The 19,123-nt window shown below is 42.7% G+C and overlaps 2 protein-coding genes and 1 long non-coding RNA gene across 5 annotated transcripts; 2 read left to right on the top strand and 1 right to left on the bottom strand.

Moving 5' to 3' along the window:
* Positions 1–1,518: 1,518 nt before the first annotated feature.
* On the bottom strand, positions 1,519–16,682 carry rundc3aa (RUN domain containing 3Aa). 3 transcript variants are annotated; one of them, XM_037088003.1, is made up of 12 exons: positions 16,544–16,682; positions 15,056–15,276; positions 5,687–5,814; positions 5,291–5,424; positions 5,097–5,182; positions 4,742–4,831; positions 4,074–4,154; positions 3,667–3,832; positions 3,420–3,577; positions 2,972–3,085; positions 2,739–2,845; positions 1,519–2,449 (listed from the first exon to the last, which is right to left on the bottom strand). In XM_037088003.1, the coding sequence occupies exons 2-12, from the start codon at positions 15,160–15,162 to the stop codon at positions 2,307–2,309; spliced, it is 1,314 nt and encodes a 437-aa protein (XP_036943898.1). In that variant the 5' UTR covers positions 15,163–15,276; positions 16,544–16,682; the 3' UTR covers positions 1,519–2,306. The 3 variants fall into 3 exon arrangements, with proteins under 3 accessions (XP_036943898.1, XP_036943900.1, XP_036943899.1); XM_037088005.1 differs by having other exon boundaries at positions 5,699–5,814; XM_037088004.1 differs by having other exon boundaries at positions 15,056–15,273; positions 16,544–16,664.
* LOC119013462 lies at positions 8,518–12,661 on the top strand. The gene is made up of 2 exons (XR_005072750.1): positions 8,518–8,716; positions 10,032–12,661. It is a non-coding gene; the product is annotated as an uncharacterized LOC119013462 (long non-coding RNA).
* Positions 16,404–19,123, top strand: rnf113a (ring finger protein 113A). The gene is made up of 10 exons (XM_037088010.1): positions 16,404–16,655; positions 17,159–17,238; positions 17,327–17,425; positions 17,639–17,746; positions 17,991–18,100; positions 18,196–18,302; positions 18,428–18,517; positions 18,601–18,694; positions 18,776–18,882; positions 18,978–19,123. Exons 1-10 carry the CDS (start codon positions 16,550–16,552, stop codon positions 19,043–19,045), a joined length of 969 nt encoding a protein of 322 aa, XP_036943905.1. The 5' UTR covers positions 16,404–16,549; the 3' UTR covers positions 19,046–19,123.

The raw sequence follows: 19,123 nt of genomic DNA, 5'->3' as shown, positions 1-19,123 counted from the left end.
ACTGAAGTAGATGGGGACTTGTTGCAAAAAAAGAAAGAAAAAAAGAATGACTCCACAGAGACAGAAGTAATCAGAATGCCTGAGATCCCAAACTTATTTGAAAAATGTGTTGTTTACACCCTGTCTGAGATTAAATCTTAGCTCGACAGTGCATGTAACATCTTTTCAGATCTATTTGGGATCTCGAGGAGACTTGGATTACGCCCGATGAGCTGCATTGAACCATTTTGTGCATTTTGGTTCTGTTGTTTATTCAGATTCAAAAATAAGTCATCTACTTTGGTTGGTGTGGTGATTGCAGCAGCACTGTTTTGCTGTGAAGCTCCAGAAATGTTTTGTGGACCACGAAAGTTCACTCTACTTTCCATCAGCATGGAGGTGAGATAATGACTGAATTTTTATTTTTGTGTGAAATAGTCCTTTAAGAAAATCTGTTTCAAAAACAATCTGTACAGCTTGAGTTTCATTTGTGATTGTGTTTATGGCTAATATATAACTGGGTTGGTACTTGGAAAGTACTTATTAAATGATAACTGAATAATGTGGGTGAGGTTTGTTTTATTGCGCTCATTATGTATTAAACACAGTGCACTCTTAGCCTTTAATGGAATATGTTTTTTTTTACATTACAACAGGGACTTTGACTGCAGTTGAGGCAATTTACGTTTGTTTTTTGCTGCCAAATGAATAATAAATCTAAGCAAAATTTATTTTTAGCAGGACAGAAAAGATCCCTGCCCACTGGCACCTGACTCAACACTGTAATACCAAATGCATTATACTATTGATGAACTTTAACAGAAATGTAATAACAAAAATTTCCCTTTGGATGACATTTATAATGGCAACTAAACACATCTAACAGGGACTGCAGTTATTCTCTTGGCGTAAATACTACCCACATGTACCGGGTTGTAGATTCATCTGAAATAACATGAGTGAAAAATAAAGTTGAACGTGGTGATCTCTGAAAGATGCAGTGGCTCAGACAAAGCGAGCCAGATCCCCAATGAAAGACATGGCAGCGCTCCTCTGTGCTGCATCAAAAGGGCATCAGTCAATATCAGTAAGTGGAGAGATCATGATCAATCAGCTGCAACGACTGCAAGAAAATGAAAAGGTCTTACACTTCAGCGGGCCGGATGCTTGCAGTTTGGCTGAAATGTCACACAGAAGAATATCTGGAGTGTACAGTCCATCCTGGTCTAGTTGGTTCTATAATAAGATTTACTTTCATACTTTAACTAATCTTGTTTTTCCCTGTAATAACATCAGGTTGTTCTAAGGAATTAATGAGCCTTCCAGGCATTCATTCAATATTCTACACTACATACTATGAGACCACAAGATGGAGCCAGAGCACATGTGAAGCCCTGCTACTAGCTACTCAATCCAGCATCTTCACAAACCTCTTGTTTTGTTTTTAAAAAAAAAAAAAAATCACTTGTCATTCTGTGTTTCAGGAGATCCATAAATAACTCCCCAGAAGGTGCTGTGATCCAGACAAACAGACACACGTAATGGAAAAAGGCAGTTTATTGCAACGCAAACCAAACAGAAATCACCCGGTGTATGCGTGTGGAAACAACATACTGCTGAATTCGATTAGAATGAGATAAATTAACATATGTAGTAGCTAAAGATTTGATAGATTCAATAAATATCTGCACAGATCAAAACAAAGTGGAACCGGTGTTTGATTACTCAAGCAGGAATGATATGCACTTTCAGGGGCGGCAGACCCCGGACACCATTCAGTCACCCACAAAACATACTCCTCAGTGTCACTGTAAGGGCAGCCTGTAGAAACCCATCCTTTACTTTATACGGATAATCTGTATCTCTGCAAGTGGCTGCAAGTGCTGTTTTGGTTTACACGTTGAAGAGAAAATAACATTTTAAAATAGGCCAAGGCTGCACAAACACACAGACAATGCCACTGGGTGAATATTGGTATTCAAATAAGGAGCAAAATGGGATTCAAGGAAATAAGTGGATGCATTGGAAAAGGTCTGACAGGAGTCTGCAGAGGAACTGGATGAAGGGATTCACGGATAGTACAAAGTGGTTGTGGCAGAGTGTGAGAGAAGAGTCGAGCAGATAAGGCGAGGAGAAGGCAAAGAACCAGAGGAGAAGACGGATCCTTTCAGCTTCGTGGTGCGTACAAAAATCCAGAGATGGTGTCACGACTTTGCTGTTGTATGTTTTCATGGAGCTGTTGATGGTGGGAGCGGGGTTTTGGTCGGGTATGGTCAACGCAGCATCACCAGGCAGACGGGCTGGGGGCTAAATCTCTTGTTGGTCTCCTAACTGGGAGAGAGCGCGGGGCTTGGTTCAGTGCTGATGTTGACCAAACACTCGCTGGACTTGAGGCTGGCCAGGGACTTGGAGCTCGGTAAAGAGGCCAGAGAGCCACACAGGCCCAGCATGGAGGGAGTGTTGTCTTTTCCTACACAGAAAAAGCAGAATAAAGCTGAGCCTCTAATCATGCATAGCTCAAGCTGCCCACATGAAACACCATAAACAGGCATCAAGCGTGCCTTTGTATGAGCATGTATACACATGCATGGGTGGCTTCCTCTGTAGGGCTCTTTTGCAGTAGTGGAAAGAGTACAAAAATATGCCTACACAAGCAGAAATGTTCCTTTACTACTGTGTTTTCTGTAATATATGACACAAAGCAAATTTGAAGCAGAGTTACTTGCAGAGAATGCAGAAGCAGTGACAAGTATATTTACCTGCTGAGGTCCAGGCAGCATCCCCATTCTGTCTCCCATCATTCTTCTGAGAGTCCGAGTTCAGACTGACTTCAGCAGAAAGCTGCTCAAAACTGTGGAAGCTCCTCCTGAACAGAAACACCATCATGCCAAAGACCTTCAGCATCTGCTTATTCTGTTTTCAACTTCTGTGCATTACAGCATGACAGGACATCTATCAGTGTATATAAATACAATTAAAATGTAATGTTCACCTGCGGAAGAGCTTGACATCGCCCTGGTTATTTGTGATGGTGGTCCACTGGTTGACCAGCGGGATGGAAAGATCTTTAGCCAGATGGGAAGAATCACAGGGCATGAGGGCAGAGCTGCATGGAGCACAGAGTACAAGTGATTAAATTCACCAACAGTGACTTTAATTTGAGCAAGCAAATGTGTATCTGAATGTTGAAAACGGCAGTACAAAATATCACTCTTAAAAATACACTCCTTGATGTTAGCACAGCAACCAATAGCGCTTCAAAATCTCACAAGTAAGCTTGAAAGGAAGCTTTGGGAGGCTGTTGTTATGTTTTTATTGTGTCTTAAGACACAAGAAATCACACATGTTGGAGTAAAAGAAACATATGACTTTTATCAAGCATTACCTTATAATCAGGCAATTCAAAGTCTGTGTGTATGTGTGTTCTTGTGCTCTCTCACAGTTGGGCCTGCAGCTCCAGCACGATGGCCTCCAGCTCCTTCTTCTCCTGTTGGCTCTGGACCGTCAGCTCCTCCACCTTTGCTCTTAGACACTTGTTCTCCGTCTCCACGTTCTTCAGCTGCGACTCCCGCAGGCGCACCAGCTCTTCCAGGTAACCCTGAAACATGAAAGAGCCGATTTGATTTTAGAAGCCCACAATAAGCGTCAGGATTTACTTGGTGTTCCCAGTCATTTGGGGGGGGTCACCTTCTGGGCGTAGACGATCTTAAACCTCTGCTCCATCTTGCGGCACTTGTTGCTCCAGCTCTCCTCGTCGGTCACCAGAGGGATGTAAGGGTGCTCTGGGACGCTCTCCTCGCTGTTGCTGCTGTCCACACTGCGGCGGTCCTCCTCATCGCTCAGGTAGTCGTAGCTGAACAGCAGAGAGGCGATAAACAGTGTTGCAGCGTCGTTCATGCACACCGAGATTGCAACAGTACGAGATTTTCACGGTACGATAACCATCACACACACTAATTATGGGAGAGCTGCATACGGTAGATAAGCAAATGTAATTTTCATACCACGGCAACCTTGAAAATGTCACACCGCTGCAACTCAAAAACACATGTAATGCTAAAAGTTGAGTGACATCTCAGCGGGGTCAGTCTCACCTCTGAGTGAACTTCAGATAGGGTGTGTAGTCAACCACAGCTGGGGATTTCCCATCCAGAGTCTCCCCCTTCAGGCAAAAGCTGCACGGAAAAGGAGGCAAAAAACACAACGTGGTTTGTAGGAAGACTGGTGACACAAAAATGACGATTGTGAACATTATCAGTTAAAATCAATGTACTGAAATGTTGTATGGAAGCCATGTAATCAAAAATGTTTGTGCAGCTTAATGTGTACACAGTGTGAGCAGTACAATATACTTCATGAAGTAAATATGTTTAAACGTTTAGATTTATACCATTTCTATGTCACACACACTTTCATCTACATAATTGATAAAGACATGCATTAAACATGAGAAAGTACTTACACAATGTATTATTCATGAAAACATACCATCTACTAATACCTTAACAGGGCTACTAAACATTGGAGATGAGGTCGCAACAGATTCATGACAGGTACAGTGATGAAAAGGAAAATTAAATTTCCATTTGTACTCCTGAAATACAATTTGCTATTCCAAAATTCATATATAATTATAACTATATAAGATACTGTAAAAGCTAACATGTATATGTCACATAACATTTTATAAAAAAGGTTGGGGTGTACGAGTGTTCTGTACTCGTCCACTGAAACATTCTGTGTGTGTCTGCAGAGTCTTCACCTGAAATCAATGGCACTCAGTCCAATCAGCATTCCAGTCAGGACTGTGGCCTCCTCTCTCAGCATAATGGCTCCATCGTCGTAGAACCTCCTGTCAGGTGAAGCAGGATTCATTTCTTTCAGATACAATGGCCCAGAAAAACTTAACAGACACTGATGACCAAATATTGCATCGCGTCCCCTGTGTCTCGGCCAAAAAAGCCAACAGCAACCAGATTTTATTGTATGTTTGATTCTGAGGTGCAAATAAAATAATCCCTTTTTCTTTTACAAAGCCACAATAAAGGTCTCTTTATAATCAAAATGTTACTGAAATAAGCAGAAATTTGTGCATGGTCCCTTTAATTGAGCCTGACCTGGTTGTTCTCGTGTCCCTCAGAGCAGTTGATACATATTCAGACAGCCGTTTCTCCATCAGCGCCACTCGAATCCACGCACGCCCCTGTGGGACAATGTAAAAAGTGAGTAGGAACAGAGGGCCTTCTTTGCAGCTCTCTCTCGCCAAATCCCACACGCATACACACTCAGTTCTGCATACAAACACCCTTGCCTTGGCTCGTGATGTGCTGATGTTCTCTATGTTTTCGATGCTGGCGATGCAGTTGTTCTGCACCTTGCTGCACGCCAGCCGGATATATTCCCAGAAACTGCGCTGTCCATCGGAGCTGAACCAGCTTCCTGAACCTGGGCCGAGATTAAAGCACAGCGATAAATCATTTATGCTCGGACGACAGCCCACACTGTTAGCCTGCAACCATGGCAACCGTGGAGCTAATTTTGCAATCATACGTTTGTGCCCTTTTGATAATAACATTTCGCTTTCACGGTTAAAGTCAAGAGTATAATCTCTGTTCCAGTTTCATATCACACTCTACTTATTAAAAGGTTTTCACTGTCTCACAATCAAAATCACATGAACCGGTTCGTCCATCTTTTCCTGTGTTACCTGCAGTGTTACCTTTGAAGCGATGGCTGAGGATGTGCTCTAAAATGGCGGCAAAGTTAATAAACTCCTCGGATGAGTCATCTATGGGCTCTGCTGTGTACTTTTCTAGGAGAGTTTTTACAGAGAATCTGAAACAGAAGCACACAGAAAAGAGGGTGTTAGAACAACACAGGACAATGCACTGGAAGAAAATCTACTTCTGTACCACGCATACGTGAAGGATTTGAACTTTCACTTGGCTGTGTTCTGCTCAAGGCGATGCAAAGCAGTCATGTACTGTACACAGGAAGACAAACGTACTACTGTATTTGAACGCCGCAACAATAGCAGGGAGGAGGGGTTTTTCTTTTTTTGGGAACCACGCCATCTTATCATACTGAGGTCACCCCAATTGTCTTGTGTACTGCACAATGTATCCCTTCAGTGCTTTGGCAGTGTTATCATGAAAACAATACAATTAATCCCCTGTCTTTTCAGCCTTTGTGCACGCTGTGCTTCCAGGTCCCTTTGGGTCTCGTCTCTCTGAGGGACCGGCCAGCATCAAAGAATGATCAAATAATTCCCTCCCCCTCATCTATACATTGTGGTCTGATCTATTTAGGGCAGCCGCTACCGCCGCTTTAGTTTGGCTTTTGACCTCACGCGCTCACCCTGCCGCACCCACAGGCAGCATGCAGCTTGCATGTTAGGAGCCGGCATCCAGGCACGGGCTCGGGGTGACTGCCTCTGCTTCAATGGGCAACACTAGCATCACCGAGGGCAAGACTGCCCTGGCAGTGGGAAAGACCTCCATAGCCAGGGGAAAGACTACCGTCTCCTTGGGAAACTCCTCCATCTTCAGGGGAGTGACCACCACCTCCATGGGAGACTCCACCATCCAAAGGCAAAAGACGACTGTGGCTCTGGGACGGGCCAGCTTCAGTCGGGGAACCACAACCACCTCCTTCCGCAAAGCCTTGATGTCCAAGCGCAGGAACACCTAGATGGAAAGGACGGCTGAAGCTAAAACACCAAAAGCAGCCAAGCAGTCCAAAAAAGACTCTAACAATGAGTGGAAAACCACATTCTCGTCAAGCAAGACCTCCTTTACCAAAGGCACGGTTTCATTCCTGAGGACTAAGTACGCCATCTCCTGGGGCAAATCCTCCATCTTCTGGAGCAGAACCACCGTAATTTTGGGCAACACCAGCGTCGCGGTGGGCAAAACCTCTGTGACACGAGGGGAGACCACAAGCTCTCTCACCACGCTGACCTTCACCCATGGGACCAAGTCTGTGTCTGTGTTCAAAACCACCCTCATCAGGGGCAAAGAAACACACAGCAACATCTACTGGGATTTTCACACATGATTCCTGCACATACTTACAAACCCAAGGATATTGCTATCTGGTCAGTTTTAGCAGGTCAGTAGTGATATAAAAAAAAAAAAAAAAAAAAAAAATTACAGCTGCTATGTTTGTGATCAATGTGTGTCTGGACTGCTGCCTACTTTGCACAAGGTAACACATTCCCATGTAAGAAGGTGCTAAGTGAGGTGCAGATCTAATGGGTTTGCAATCAAGAGTGAGATGTTCCAAAGCCATGCTGAGCGTGTTATGCAAATGTGACAGTGATGAGACGATGGTTTATGGTGCGTCTACTTGGCAGGGAGGGAAAGTGCGAAACGGCCGTGTGGGATGTATGTAGAGACACAAGGGAGTGTGTGTTTTTCATCAGCCCTATGCCCTACTCTTCCTGTATTTTGTGCATGTACAGTCATCAACATGTCTTTGGTACAAATGTGGTATTTTTCTGCATGCTGATCAGATCGGTACCTGCATTTCCATAACTTCTCCTGGCACAGAAACAGTTTTGAACTAGGAAACTGTAAAAGCTGGTTGATGTAATAATGCTTATAAAAGTAACATGTCTGAACACTGCTTGGCTTGATTGTTTTGTAAATAGAAGACTCAAACAGTTCAGCAAGGACACAAATGGGCAATAAGCTGAGGGGACCACACCCATTGTTCAGAGGGAAGGATAGCACAGAAACAAGGGAGGTGCAATCAAAGCCTCGACTACATGTGGAGAACAGGAACACACTCATCCTTTCTCTTGTCAAACTGACACGGTGCCACGTATGTCACATAAGGTGTATGCGGTCGTACACAGAGGCTATGTCTTACAATCACAGGCTATAGGGAACAATGGCTCAGAAGAAAGTGATGTCACCGCAGATTGCCCCCTTTGCAACAATGTGCCCTTCAACCGTCTGGTGTCGTCGTGGAGATAGGACAATCGCTCCACTGTCCCGTTCCCCCCAGATAGGCTGTGTCCACCTACGGCTGCCTCTGTCCATTCACAGGGACACATGGGTGGTATGTGGCCTTCCAGAGCCCACGTCGATCAGCTCAACGAAGGCATTATGTGACACGGGGGTCGTGCTATCCACGCTCAGCATTCTGGTCCGCTCTGGATTTGTAGCTGATGTTACTATTACTCCCGAAGGGCAGAGCAGGGTGTGCTGCATGAGTGTGCGATGCTTTGCTTCGAGTGAGCCCCGAACCCCGTTGTTGAATCTGGGTCAGGAAGACGAGCGTCTCCTCAATGGGCAACACCAGCTTCTCCGAGGGGAAGACGGCCTTAACCCTGGGCAACACCAGCATAAAGAGGGGAAAGAGCAAGCTTGCAGTGGGGGGCTCCTCCATCACCAGGGGCAAGAGCACGACATCTCTGGGCTCCTCCACCATCACCAGCGGGAAGACCAAGATCTCGCTGGGCAGCGCCTCCTTCAGCAGAGGCTCCACCACCACCTCTTTTCGGAAAGCGCTCTTCCCCAAACGCAAGACGCTCTAGATGAGAGGGGACCTCATTGCGGGGTGGGGGGAATGGCGCAAAATGTCACAAGAAAACAGCACCGTCACAGAGAATATATGGACAGCACTAGAGCACCTGCACAGGATCTGTTCCAACTGAGAGCGAAAACTGGATTAAATCTACTTGTGGACCTTTGACTTGTTTGTGGTCATGCCGGATTTATCAAGAAAACAGGTCAGTGGCATCTAAGTTCTGCCTCATAATGTTATCTGTCGGTCATTCAGGTGTCAATGTATACCAGAGCTCCAGGATGTTAGGTAGGGATCCTGACTTTGAGCCCTACTCCACAATGACCCCTAAAACTGTTTTTGGCTAAACAAACCCACTTGGTAGATGGTGCCAGTTTGCTAGAAAGCATGAATATTGCATGTTGGGGAGGAGAATCCCAATCGTTGTGTCATTTGAGATCAACAAATAGATCTTCAGTAGAACTCACCTTTGACATAACTTTGACCTAATATATCCCACCAGAAATAAGAACATTTTACTATTCTGTCAAAAACCTAGGAGAAAGAGTGAGTAGCATAACATGCATTATTTCTGCTGCAGACTCCTAATGACCAAAACGTTTATCAAATCAGCTGAGACCTTGGATAACCACCAAGTGCCACCGGTGGTTCCCAGGGGAGCCACTGCTTAATGGCCAAATCGGGGGTTCCCGAACTTTTCATGTCAAGGACGCCCACAATAGATCCACATCTGACCAAAGACCAAAGAAAAGTTGAGAGGATTTTGCCTGAAGGAGTCTGAGTGATTCTTTTTATCACTATGTAGATTTGTTGTCTTGTTAATAAGTGATAACTAGAATCACTATAAATTAAGATCATTCAAAACAGCCAACTTAAACTCTTTCCTTGTTGTTCCAACTTCCCAAAAAATGCGATACAAGTTAAAATATTCTATTCCTACTTTTGTTGGACACCCCTACTACCTACTTGAGACCCCCAGTCTAAAAAAACCACTGGGCTCAGCTCAGTTTGTTGATGTTACAGTCACAGCAGAAGAAACTCTACCGCTGCTGGCCTGTCTGAGCAGATAATGTGACAGCCTTATCTCGAAGGGAACACTACAGCAGATAACTGTACATTAACTGAAGTCCTTTGATGTGAAGGGGAATTGCTGGCGTGCCTCAAATGCAAATGGATGGAGTGGAATAGCAGCATGCTCTTGGTACGATTTGACACTGAAAAACAACTGCAGGGGCCTTCTGACAAGCTTCTTTTGTGCCCCCTCTCACTCAGCCTGGATCGTCGCCAAGCCCACTCCCAGCTCCCTTTAAATGCCCCCTTGTTCTCCTCTCTCACCCCTCTACTGTACTTGAATGAGTGTGTTTGATCCACAGCCCCAGCCAGGATAACCAAAGCGACATTTACCGCCAGCGACGCCTAACCTAAATGCGCACGCTTTCACCTTAACTCTCTCAGCTTTTATTTTTCCCCTGACTCCTTTCTCTTTCTCTCTCCCTTCCCGTTTCTGTCTTTCTCTTTAGTCTTGGCATAACCAGCAGGATCAGATGACACAGGCCGACTCCTCGCTGGCCGCAGCACAGTGTAACACCGTGCCAGCGCTGTGTTTATCGTCCAGGAGTGTTTGGGGAGACGTCCCGTCCTGTACTGGATCGGCACAAAAGGCCAAGAGAAAGAATGCCGTTGGCTTTGAGGAATATTTAGATAAGAGTGATAATTTGGGCCAAATCAAAATAGATTAAAAGACGACTGTAGGTGCGACTACAGCAGGGTGTGTCTTTCTCTCACCGGCCCCCTCTGTGAATAAGTGTCCAGGGAAAGTGTTTCATGGTCAGAGGAGGTGAAAGAGGGATTAACGTGGAAGATGGACAGAAAGGGTGATGCGGTGAGAAACAGCTGAGAGCGTAAATCAGATGGATGAAGCTGACAGAGGGGTAAAATGATGAAGAACAGGGTGTCACAGAGAAACAGCTGGTGAGAGAGTAGATGAAAGGTGCCCAAGCGCGTAGTCAAACCTACAGAAACTTCTGCTGTAATGTCACATACTTGATAGCGTAAAAAGTGAGTGCAGCTTAGGAAATCAGGGGGAAAAAGCAAAAGAAGGCTGCGCAGAAACTCGACTGGAACACGCAGGTTCGAAGACTTGTTGACATTTCCTATTATATCTCGACAGATTAGAACAGCGGCGTCCCTTAGTGTTGTTCAGAGTTCAAAGAAGCACAAAGACCCACCCACTCGCAGAAGCATGTCCACGAGACATGAATATGTAGCGGTGTTTACCACAGCACAGAACATTTTATTCTCCACTCGAGAGCCACGCCCCAGAGGAGCCCGAGATGCACCACAGCACATCGCATCGCAGCGCTTCCCCCTTTCACTCCCGGTTCCTCTTGTTTACAGGAAGCAGCTGGAGGGAGAACGCCTTATACTTCAGATCTGTCAAGTCTCACTCATCTTATCTATGTTTTCTTAGGTTCCACCGTGTCCACAGCAACACTGCTCCTCCAGGCACGGACGACGGCATGACAGCTCATAGCCAGACCACAGCAGAATAAACAACACATTTTTTGAAGATTACAGTACAGATTACAGGAGGCCTATTAGACACATTAGCTTTTGGATGAAAGATAAACAAAGTTAGAATGAAGGCTGCAGAGAGCCACAGTCCTGCCACATTAAGATACAAACCTGCTGCTACTGGCAACAGCACAGAGACGCAGCAGATCACAACGACACTGCCGCCACTGCAGACACGACAAATGTCAACAAGTCTCTTTTAAGACCATTAAGCTCTTTTGGATTTTCTGATGCTGTCGGGTGAAAAACACTGCAGCTCATGTCATGATTATTTTCACGTGTTAAAGTGTTCTTCTTAATTTGCAACTTTTTCACCTGGCAGCACTTTTTCTTTTTGTGTTATTTCCTCTGCCATCATTTATCTTCCTTTTAAGTCTTGGTGTCAGTTTTATCATGAGATGACTCTTATTTAAGACCCCGTGCAGGAAAAAAAAGGTCCCCTGTGGAGGTGAAATTGTTTGATCAGGTTTTTCAGTTATTATACACAAATGTCTATTGCTGTACATATGTGTGTCTAATTAAAAAAAAAAATGGGCTCATTCTGTTAAGCATGACACTGTAAGCAAGGAAACAACTGGTGACCTGCATTATTCCAGATCAGGTAGACACACTTTTGAAAGGAAAAAAAAAAAACAGAACACTGTGATGGTTTTTTGTTCTTTGTTAGGACCCCCACACCTGAACAGAAACACAAGTCCCACAAAAAAAGACGTAACTTCATCAAACAAACTGTTGGGGATTGAAAATGTTAATCTGTGTGTGCTGATTGTATTTTAAACATGTATGACGTGACAGCGAAGGGAAGAAGAGGTCAGACTTTATATATATATATATATACACACACACACACGTGTTAGGGGAAAATAAAAGCTCGGCCTTGTGTACTAATCTAGCACTAACGTCAGCTAAAGCTACTGTAGCCAGGCAGCAGCTCAAGCTGTGGAAGAAGCTGCGTCTCAGCAGCACGACAGAGCCTGGATCGTGTATCCTGCACCAACATGACGCCCAGCCTGCTTTCACGCACAGCCAGAGGCCCACTGCTGATTCAGGATCTCTCTCCAATGAGACTGTACGAACACGCCTTTGACTACTTGAATCAACTCTGACCAGAACGATCAAAAAAAAAAAGGTCAGAAACATCATGAACGAGGAGATGCAGATCTGACAGCGCGGCAGACTTGTCTGGAAGAAGCTGCCCTCCGTCTGAACCTAATCAATGTCATGTTGCTCATTAGAAGAAAAAAAAAACGGAAAAAGAAACTGTGTCGTAAGCATTACTGATGGAAAGCTGTTTGAGATTTATTTCTGTATTGTCTTGCGTGTTTGTTATTAAAGATGCTTAAATGATTAAAACGGTCTTAGCTCGGCCAGGCCAAACTGAAAACAACAGTGTTTTTTGTGCCCTCGCTAATCCTTCTCTGTGTTGTGAGTCCATTGTGAGAACTTTTCTTTCTTTGCAGACATGCCATGTGTGACGTTGTGTGTTTTGCTTCACTGTACGTGTCACTAAAATGCACACAGCACCTTGGACAGAAAGGTACTGGAATAAAAAACGCTTGATTGTGTGTCTATTCAAGAGTCTGGACTTTGTCTTTTTTTAGTTTTTTGGGGGACAATTTATTAACTTTCAAACACTGGCACATTGACAGCGAAAGAGCCGATGACAAAGATAGATACAATGCTGTCTACGGTACTATTTATGACCATACTAAATTTGCAATTCAAGACTCGCAGTAATGCTATAATATATTTTATGAGGGCACAATAAAAGTATCACAGTTAAGCTGTAATTTTCCTACAAGACTCTGGTTATAGTGCAGAATATCAAAATACTATAAAGCAAGATAAGGTCATTTTAAAGTTGCTTGAGGCTAAAATTATTGGTGGATCATATGAGAAATAATCAGCAACTATATTTAGTCATTAGTTAAGCCAAAATGATCTTATTCAAGATTCTCGACTGTAACTTGCCTCTTTTTCATAATCTTCTATGGCAGTAATCTGAATATGAACATGTCCTTGACTGTTGGTTGGACAAAACAAGCTATTAGTAGTAAGGCTGCACTTGATATATATACTGCTTCAGCATCAACATCACCTGTATTAGTCACATCGCAAAAAGGAATGTCAAGTGAGGCAAATTAACTCGGCACTTTCACATTTTACACATGTTTTTGTGTTTGTTGCAGCATGGAAGCTGAAGACTAAGCTTGCAACACTGTTGTGCCTCAGCGGTTGTATTATGGTGACTTCCACCTACTCTGACATCACGTGCGTTCGTCTCTATTGAGCTAATAAATTAAAATCTGGTAAAAGTTCCTGTATTTTTTCAATTTCGATTTAATGTTAATATAATATTTTAAGCCAGAGTTAGAGTACTTAGACAATAATAATACATTTTATAACTTATTTTTTTTGAGTGACATTCTATGACTATGTGAAGTTTAGCCCTCTACGAATAAAGATGAATTAAATCAAATTAAATTAAATTAGTAATGGACATGTATTTTCTGGAGTATCATTCATGACTGCAGTTTATTATGATTCAATAACTGAGTTAAACCTGCAAATAACATGAAAATGAGACAAAGGGATTATCAAATCAAAACAATAATGTGTGTATATTTTCTATGTATAGTCTGTTATTTGCCATAAAACAAGAAAACATCATTACTTATGATACTGATGAATCCATTCGAGAAAGTTTAGGCCTAAAAATAATATTAGTAGAAATACTAAAATTATGTTATGATCCTATACTATTGAAATTAAATATAGATTTTAAGCTTATTCTTTATTTATTCTTTATTAAGGTTCTTTATTATACTTACATTACAGCAAACCTATACATGAGGGTCAAAATAATACATTTAAGGGTAACAAGATGATTAAAGGGGAACATTTTGAAATTAAAATGTATTCTGCCCTGATTTTTCCTCATTCCACATTCACATCCCCCCTGAAAAAACATTCAAATTAAGAAAAAAAAATCATATTTTTTTCAAACTACTCACTAATGGAGTCCACACTAAGGCTTCAAGGGTTATAAGTAGAAAGAGTCCTTCATTTTAGAGGATGCAACAAAAGAGGTTGGGAACTACTTATTGAGATCACACTGAGACAGACGGAAGATGACTTAAATGTCAGTCGTGTGCATACAAACAACAACAGGACACTGTGAAAGAAGCCTCATTACTCGCACAATAACATGTGAACACTGACTTGGGATCTGATTGGGTAAATGCAGGATTCTCTCTGTCCTGACCTTTTGTCACGCTGTATAATACAGTCACATACATACTGCACACATCACAGTCCATCATCTCACAGAGCAGTGTAGGCTGAGGGGAGCTGATGGGGGGGCGAGTCCTTGCACTGCCCCAAATGCCCTTGTCCCACACAGGCACTCCACCTGACTGTGATGGAGGAGGAAACCAGCTGTTGGTCTTTTTATTTCCCTTCCAGCTATATTCTCGATTTAACCACACCAGCCCAGCAGTCTTATTTTTATACTTAGAGAGCTGCATTTATCAAAACAGATTGGAATCAAGCAGGTGTCTCAACCTGTTAAAATATGGGAGAGTTAACATAAATGTCACAACAGAGATGTGATCTTTGAAGGTTACAGCAAAGTGCATCCAGGAAATGTAAAGGTTCAATATTTGTGGATAGAATATAGATATATATTTTCTACACAAGCGGGTGTGATGGCAGGGGTACGTGAAGGTGAAAACGCACCTGCCTCCTTTTCATCGCTCACATTTCTAGGAATGTGTGCATTACTCTGCGTTACAGTCTATTTATTTTGACATCCTGCGGCTATTGTTGAATTTCACCCCAGCAACAAAGATGAGCTTGATAAATAAATATCCTCCATTGTGGTCATCTTATGGGCAACATGCAGAGCAGCATGCAGGGACTGGCACTTGCAGGAGAACATACAGCCTGTCGACAGTGTCGTGATGTATACCTGCAAACCGTGATGAGGTTTTTTCGCTCCACGCCGACGCTCCGAGCAGACGCCTTTTTCGATGTCAGACCCATAGCCATTGCTGTCTGAATGCAGCCCGACTCCATCCAGCGGCGGCCCCGGGGCCTCTTCGGGATCCGTGCCCAGGCCAGGACCCCTCCCTCCCCTCCTGTGTCCTACAAACACCCGCTGTCCTCTGCGGGGAGCCGAGGATGCTGCTGCTGGAGGAGGAGGACAGGAAAGCGGCGAGCAGCGTCGAGTTAGAGATGATTGAAGGTGCAGCTTCCGGTTAGAAGTTTCAAAGTAAAATCTATCTAATTTAAACGCATTTTTGATAATTGTCGAATAATGATACTTTTATTTCGTCGTTTGTTTCCGGTTTTGCTCAGCGTACGTCATGTTTTTGGCACAGCTGAGAGACTCGTGGAAATGATGCCTTCACGCACACTACTCAAAATGAGTTAGGTATATTGGCGCATATATGCATGTGCATGGATATGCAATACGAGTCAAATTAAATGTGTCGCATTATTTTTGGAGACTAGAAATATTCACAAAACTAAAAACTAAAAAATCAGGTACGTCAAGAATAAACAGTTAAGTGAAACACTAAAATATCCGAACTAATTTTGAGTGTTTTGTGTATTTCTGTACAGATTCAAACTAAATAGCTTAAATATATCAAAATAAAAATGCTTTTCAGCACACATGTTTTATCTCTTTATATTGACAGAGCTAATATTTTGTCTGTTATGGAAATATCACATTCAAAAACCAAGAACAACAAATAAAGTTACCAATTTCAGACGTTTTTTTCCAATTGATATGGACATTTTTAACACCAAAAATATATTGTAGGCCTACATGGATACCAAACGGATACATTACTATTTGACAAGGGCTACGGGTTACAGCGTGGGGACAAAACTGGGGACAATCAAAATCAAACAATCAAAACATGCAAATAATAAATATAGCTATAAATCAATTTCAAAAACGTGACATAATTAGATATTTCTGCTTTAATTGCCCCGAGTGTTGAGTTAACTTTGTATAAATTCAACTATTTATTTACTTTCCCTATTTTTTTAATCAATGTCAATCAATGTATTAACTTCTGCATTTATTTACGTGATTATTTGGGTATTCTTCTCACTTTGCATTTCAAGAACACCTATTCATTTACTTCAACTTATCTATATTTTCCCCTAAACGTCTATTATGAACACCTTATATAATTGCCATATTTCCGTGAGACATGAAGGCATCGTGTACAGTTTTTTTTCCTCTGCGACGGGAAACACATGTATTTATTCATTTAATGTTTTAACATTTGACATATGTTTTCAGAATAATGTCATTATGGACAGCAGGGTTAGTAATTTTACTTTTGACCAGCAGAAGGCGACTGATCCGAGCTCGTATTGAAGAAACTCCGGGGCGGCAGAGGGCGCTGTGCAGCGAGTGGCTGTTTATGTATATACTTACGGGAAGATGGCGGACTCTGAGGAGCCAAAACCGGGACCTTGCACTTTTCTGTTCAAAAAATCAACCAAGAAGTTCGCTGGACGAAAGAGACGAGCGAGCGACAGCGATAAAGGTAGTAAAGACTCATTTAACTGACGTTTCTGCTGCTTTTCATGATGAGAATCCGCGGTGGTTTCGTCAACGGTCCTGAAATGTCCAACACAAATTAGCTTACTGTTACCCTCACTGGCACGTATTTGTTTGTTCTCGTATATCTGTCTTTAATAATGGCATTTGACTAACTGTTATGGCCAAATGTGTTACGAACGAAGCAATGGTGGTGATAACTGTTAGATAAATTGTGGTTGTGTTGTTAAAATGTTCTGCACTGTTAGAAATGGTTACCTCATCTATGCTGCGTTCGTGCTCCCTCGGACTTTTGTAAAGGTGCGAAATGTTTATGCAGCGTACTTTTTTTTTTTTCAGATGTTCCTTGATAGATGAGTACAAATGATCTAATGTCAGCTATGACCATCCGAGGGCTTGAATAGCAGCGAGTTGCGAGTGCTTTCATCACTCATGGAGAACCACATTCAAACTTAATTGACTTCACTGATTTTTTTTTTTTTTTTCCAGATGACAAAAGTGATGAGGACCAGAGCTCTGTGGTCAGACGAGCAAAGAAAGACTCTAAAATCAACCCCATGATTCAAAGGGTACAGTCAAAACAATACTGACAGCTGTCCAGATCCATCTTAAATAAAAAGTGAGGCAAGCCTGACCTGTGGTTTTGATCCTGTTCAGACTAAAAGGGTGGAGAGAGATGCTGTATCATCCAGTGACAGTGAAGGAGAAAAAGAGGACCAGAAGATCACTGTTGCCTACAAGTCCACACGTTCCGCAGTAAGTTGACACTTTAATCGCGTATTTTATTTTGTAATACCATTTTGTAAGACCATAAAATGTAATGTTTATAAATCTCTCGATCAGTGAAAGGGAATGAGTAATAATCAATAGTAATCTGTCGTGTTTTTGTGAAGCCATAATCTCTCATCTTGATAAAAGTGCTAGATAAATCTTTCTCGGTCTCCCCTAATCTTTCTGTCTTGAAAAAAGAAACCCGAGGGACCTGACGACATGGGTGCAACTGCAACATATGAACTGGACACAGAGAGAGACAAGGATGCTCAGGCGATCTTTGAGAGGAGTCAGAAAGTCTTAGAGGTGGGAGATTACGTGATGTTACTTTTGTCACATTTTTGTAAAAAGCTACAATTTTGTATACATTCATGAAGTCTTTCTCCTTTCGTTTTATTTTCTTTTTAGTTAAATGTGAAGTATTAACACATGTATGCATATAAAATATACCAGCACCAAGTCATACCTGAAATATAACATTTGTGATTTGATTTTTCTCAGTTTAAGTTTTTCTGCCAAATCGATCTGAGGCCTTTTTCTCCTTCAACAGGAGCTGGAGGGAAAAGAGGACGATAAAATCTACCGCGGCATCAACAACTATCAAAAGTTCATCAAGCCGAAAGATACCACCATGGGCAACGCCTCCTCTGGCATGGTCAGGTGAGTACTAAGGTGAAACTCTCTCCACCGGTGAATGCTAATATGTTGTCAATCAGTGTTGCTACATATCACCTTTTCTTCAATCCGTTGAACAGAAAAGGACCAATCCGGGCCCCTGAACACCTCAGAGCCACAGTCAGGTGGGACTACCAGCCAGACATCTGCAAAGACTACAAAGAGACTGGTTTCTGTGGTTTTGGAGGTTGGTAATGATGATGATTTTTGTACCCTTAAACAATCAGTCATCAGTGGAATGACTAAAACTGTATTAACATTCAGAGTGTTCACTTTAGCGGCTCTCGTGTCTCTCGTCTCTTCTGCTTTTAGACAGCTGCAAGTTCCTTCACGACAGATCAGACTACAAACATGGCTGGCAGATTGAGAGGGAACTGGAAGAGGGCAGATATGGCGGCAATGGTGAGTTGAGGAGGAAGAGTAGTTCATGCCAACCTTGTGTGCCTGCATTAGCATTTTCCTGAAAATACGATGCTTTCATCTAGATGATGAGAACTATGAGGTGAGCAGTGATGACGAGGATCTGCCCTTTAAGTGCTTCATCTGCAGGGAGTCCTTCAAGAATCCCATCATTACAAAGTAAGCTTCTTTTTCCTCTGCTTCTTCACGTGCCTTGGTTATTCCCAGTTGCTATTTGATAACCAGTCAAATGTCTCTTAGGTGCCGGCACTATTTTTGTGAGGCCTGCGCGCTTCAGCATTACCGCAAGTCCAAGCGCTGTTACGTGTGTAACACTCAAACCAACGGTGTCTTCAACCCTGCTAAAGGTGAGCTGGTTCTGTGATAAGAAGTTGGAATCAGCTAATTCTTTGAGATGAATGCAGCGTAATGATTTCCCTCAACCATGTTTACTTGATTCCAGAGCTGATGGCCAAGATGGAGAAACGGCAAGCTGCAACAGACCAGCCACCATCAGATGAGGAAGATTAGCAACATCTGAACCTTTTCAGTCCTCCCCTTTTGTGTTTGTCTGTGTAAATTTGGAATAAAAAAAATTTTTTTTAGATA

The sequence above is a fragment of the Acanthopagrus latus genome, chromosome 23 (genome assembly GCF_904848185.1).
Source record: "Acanthopagrus latus isolate v.2019 chromosome 23, fAcaLat1.1, whole genome shotgun sequence".
Classification (NCBI taxonomy): Eukaryota; Metazoa; Chordata; class Actinopteri; order Spariformes; family Sparidae; genus Acanthopagrus; species Acanthopagrus latus.
The sequence above is the reverse complement of the archived record's forward strand: the minus strand, read 5'-3'. Positions and strand labels throughout refer to the sequence as shown.

Bases quoted from the DNA above. Each gene is read 5' to 3' on its own strand.
- rundc3aa (XM_037088003.1), bottom strand. From the start codon at position 15,162: ATGGAGTCGGGCTGCATTCAGACAGCAATGGCTATGGGTCTGACATCG. The intron at 3,833-4,073 runs GTGAGACTGACC...TCTGCTGTTCAG, and splicing joins TATCTGAAGTTCACTCAGAG to CTACGACTACCTGAGCGATG. The intron at 2,450-2,738 runs GTAAATATACTT...TTTTCTGTGTAG, and splicing joins TGCTGCCTGGACCTCAGCAG to GAAAAGACAACACTCCCTCC.
- rnf113a (XM_037088010.1), top strand. From the start codon at position 16,550: ATGGCGGACTCTGAGGAGCCAAAACCGGGACCTTGCACTTTTCTGTTC. The intron at 18,303-18,427 runs GTTGGTAATGAT...TTCTGCTTTTAG, and splicing joins TGGTTTCTGTGGTTTTGGAG to ACAGCTGCAAGTTCCTTCAC. The intron at 18,518-18,600 runs GTGAGTTGAGGA...GCTTTCATCTAG, and splicing joins GGGCAGATATGGCGGCAATG to ATGATGAGAACTATGAGGTG.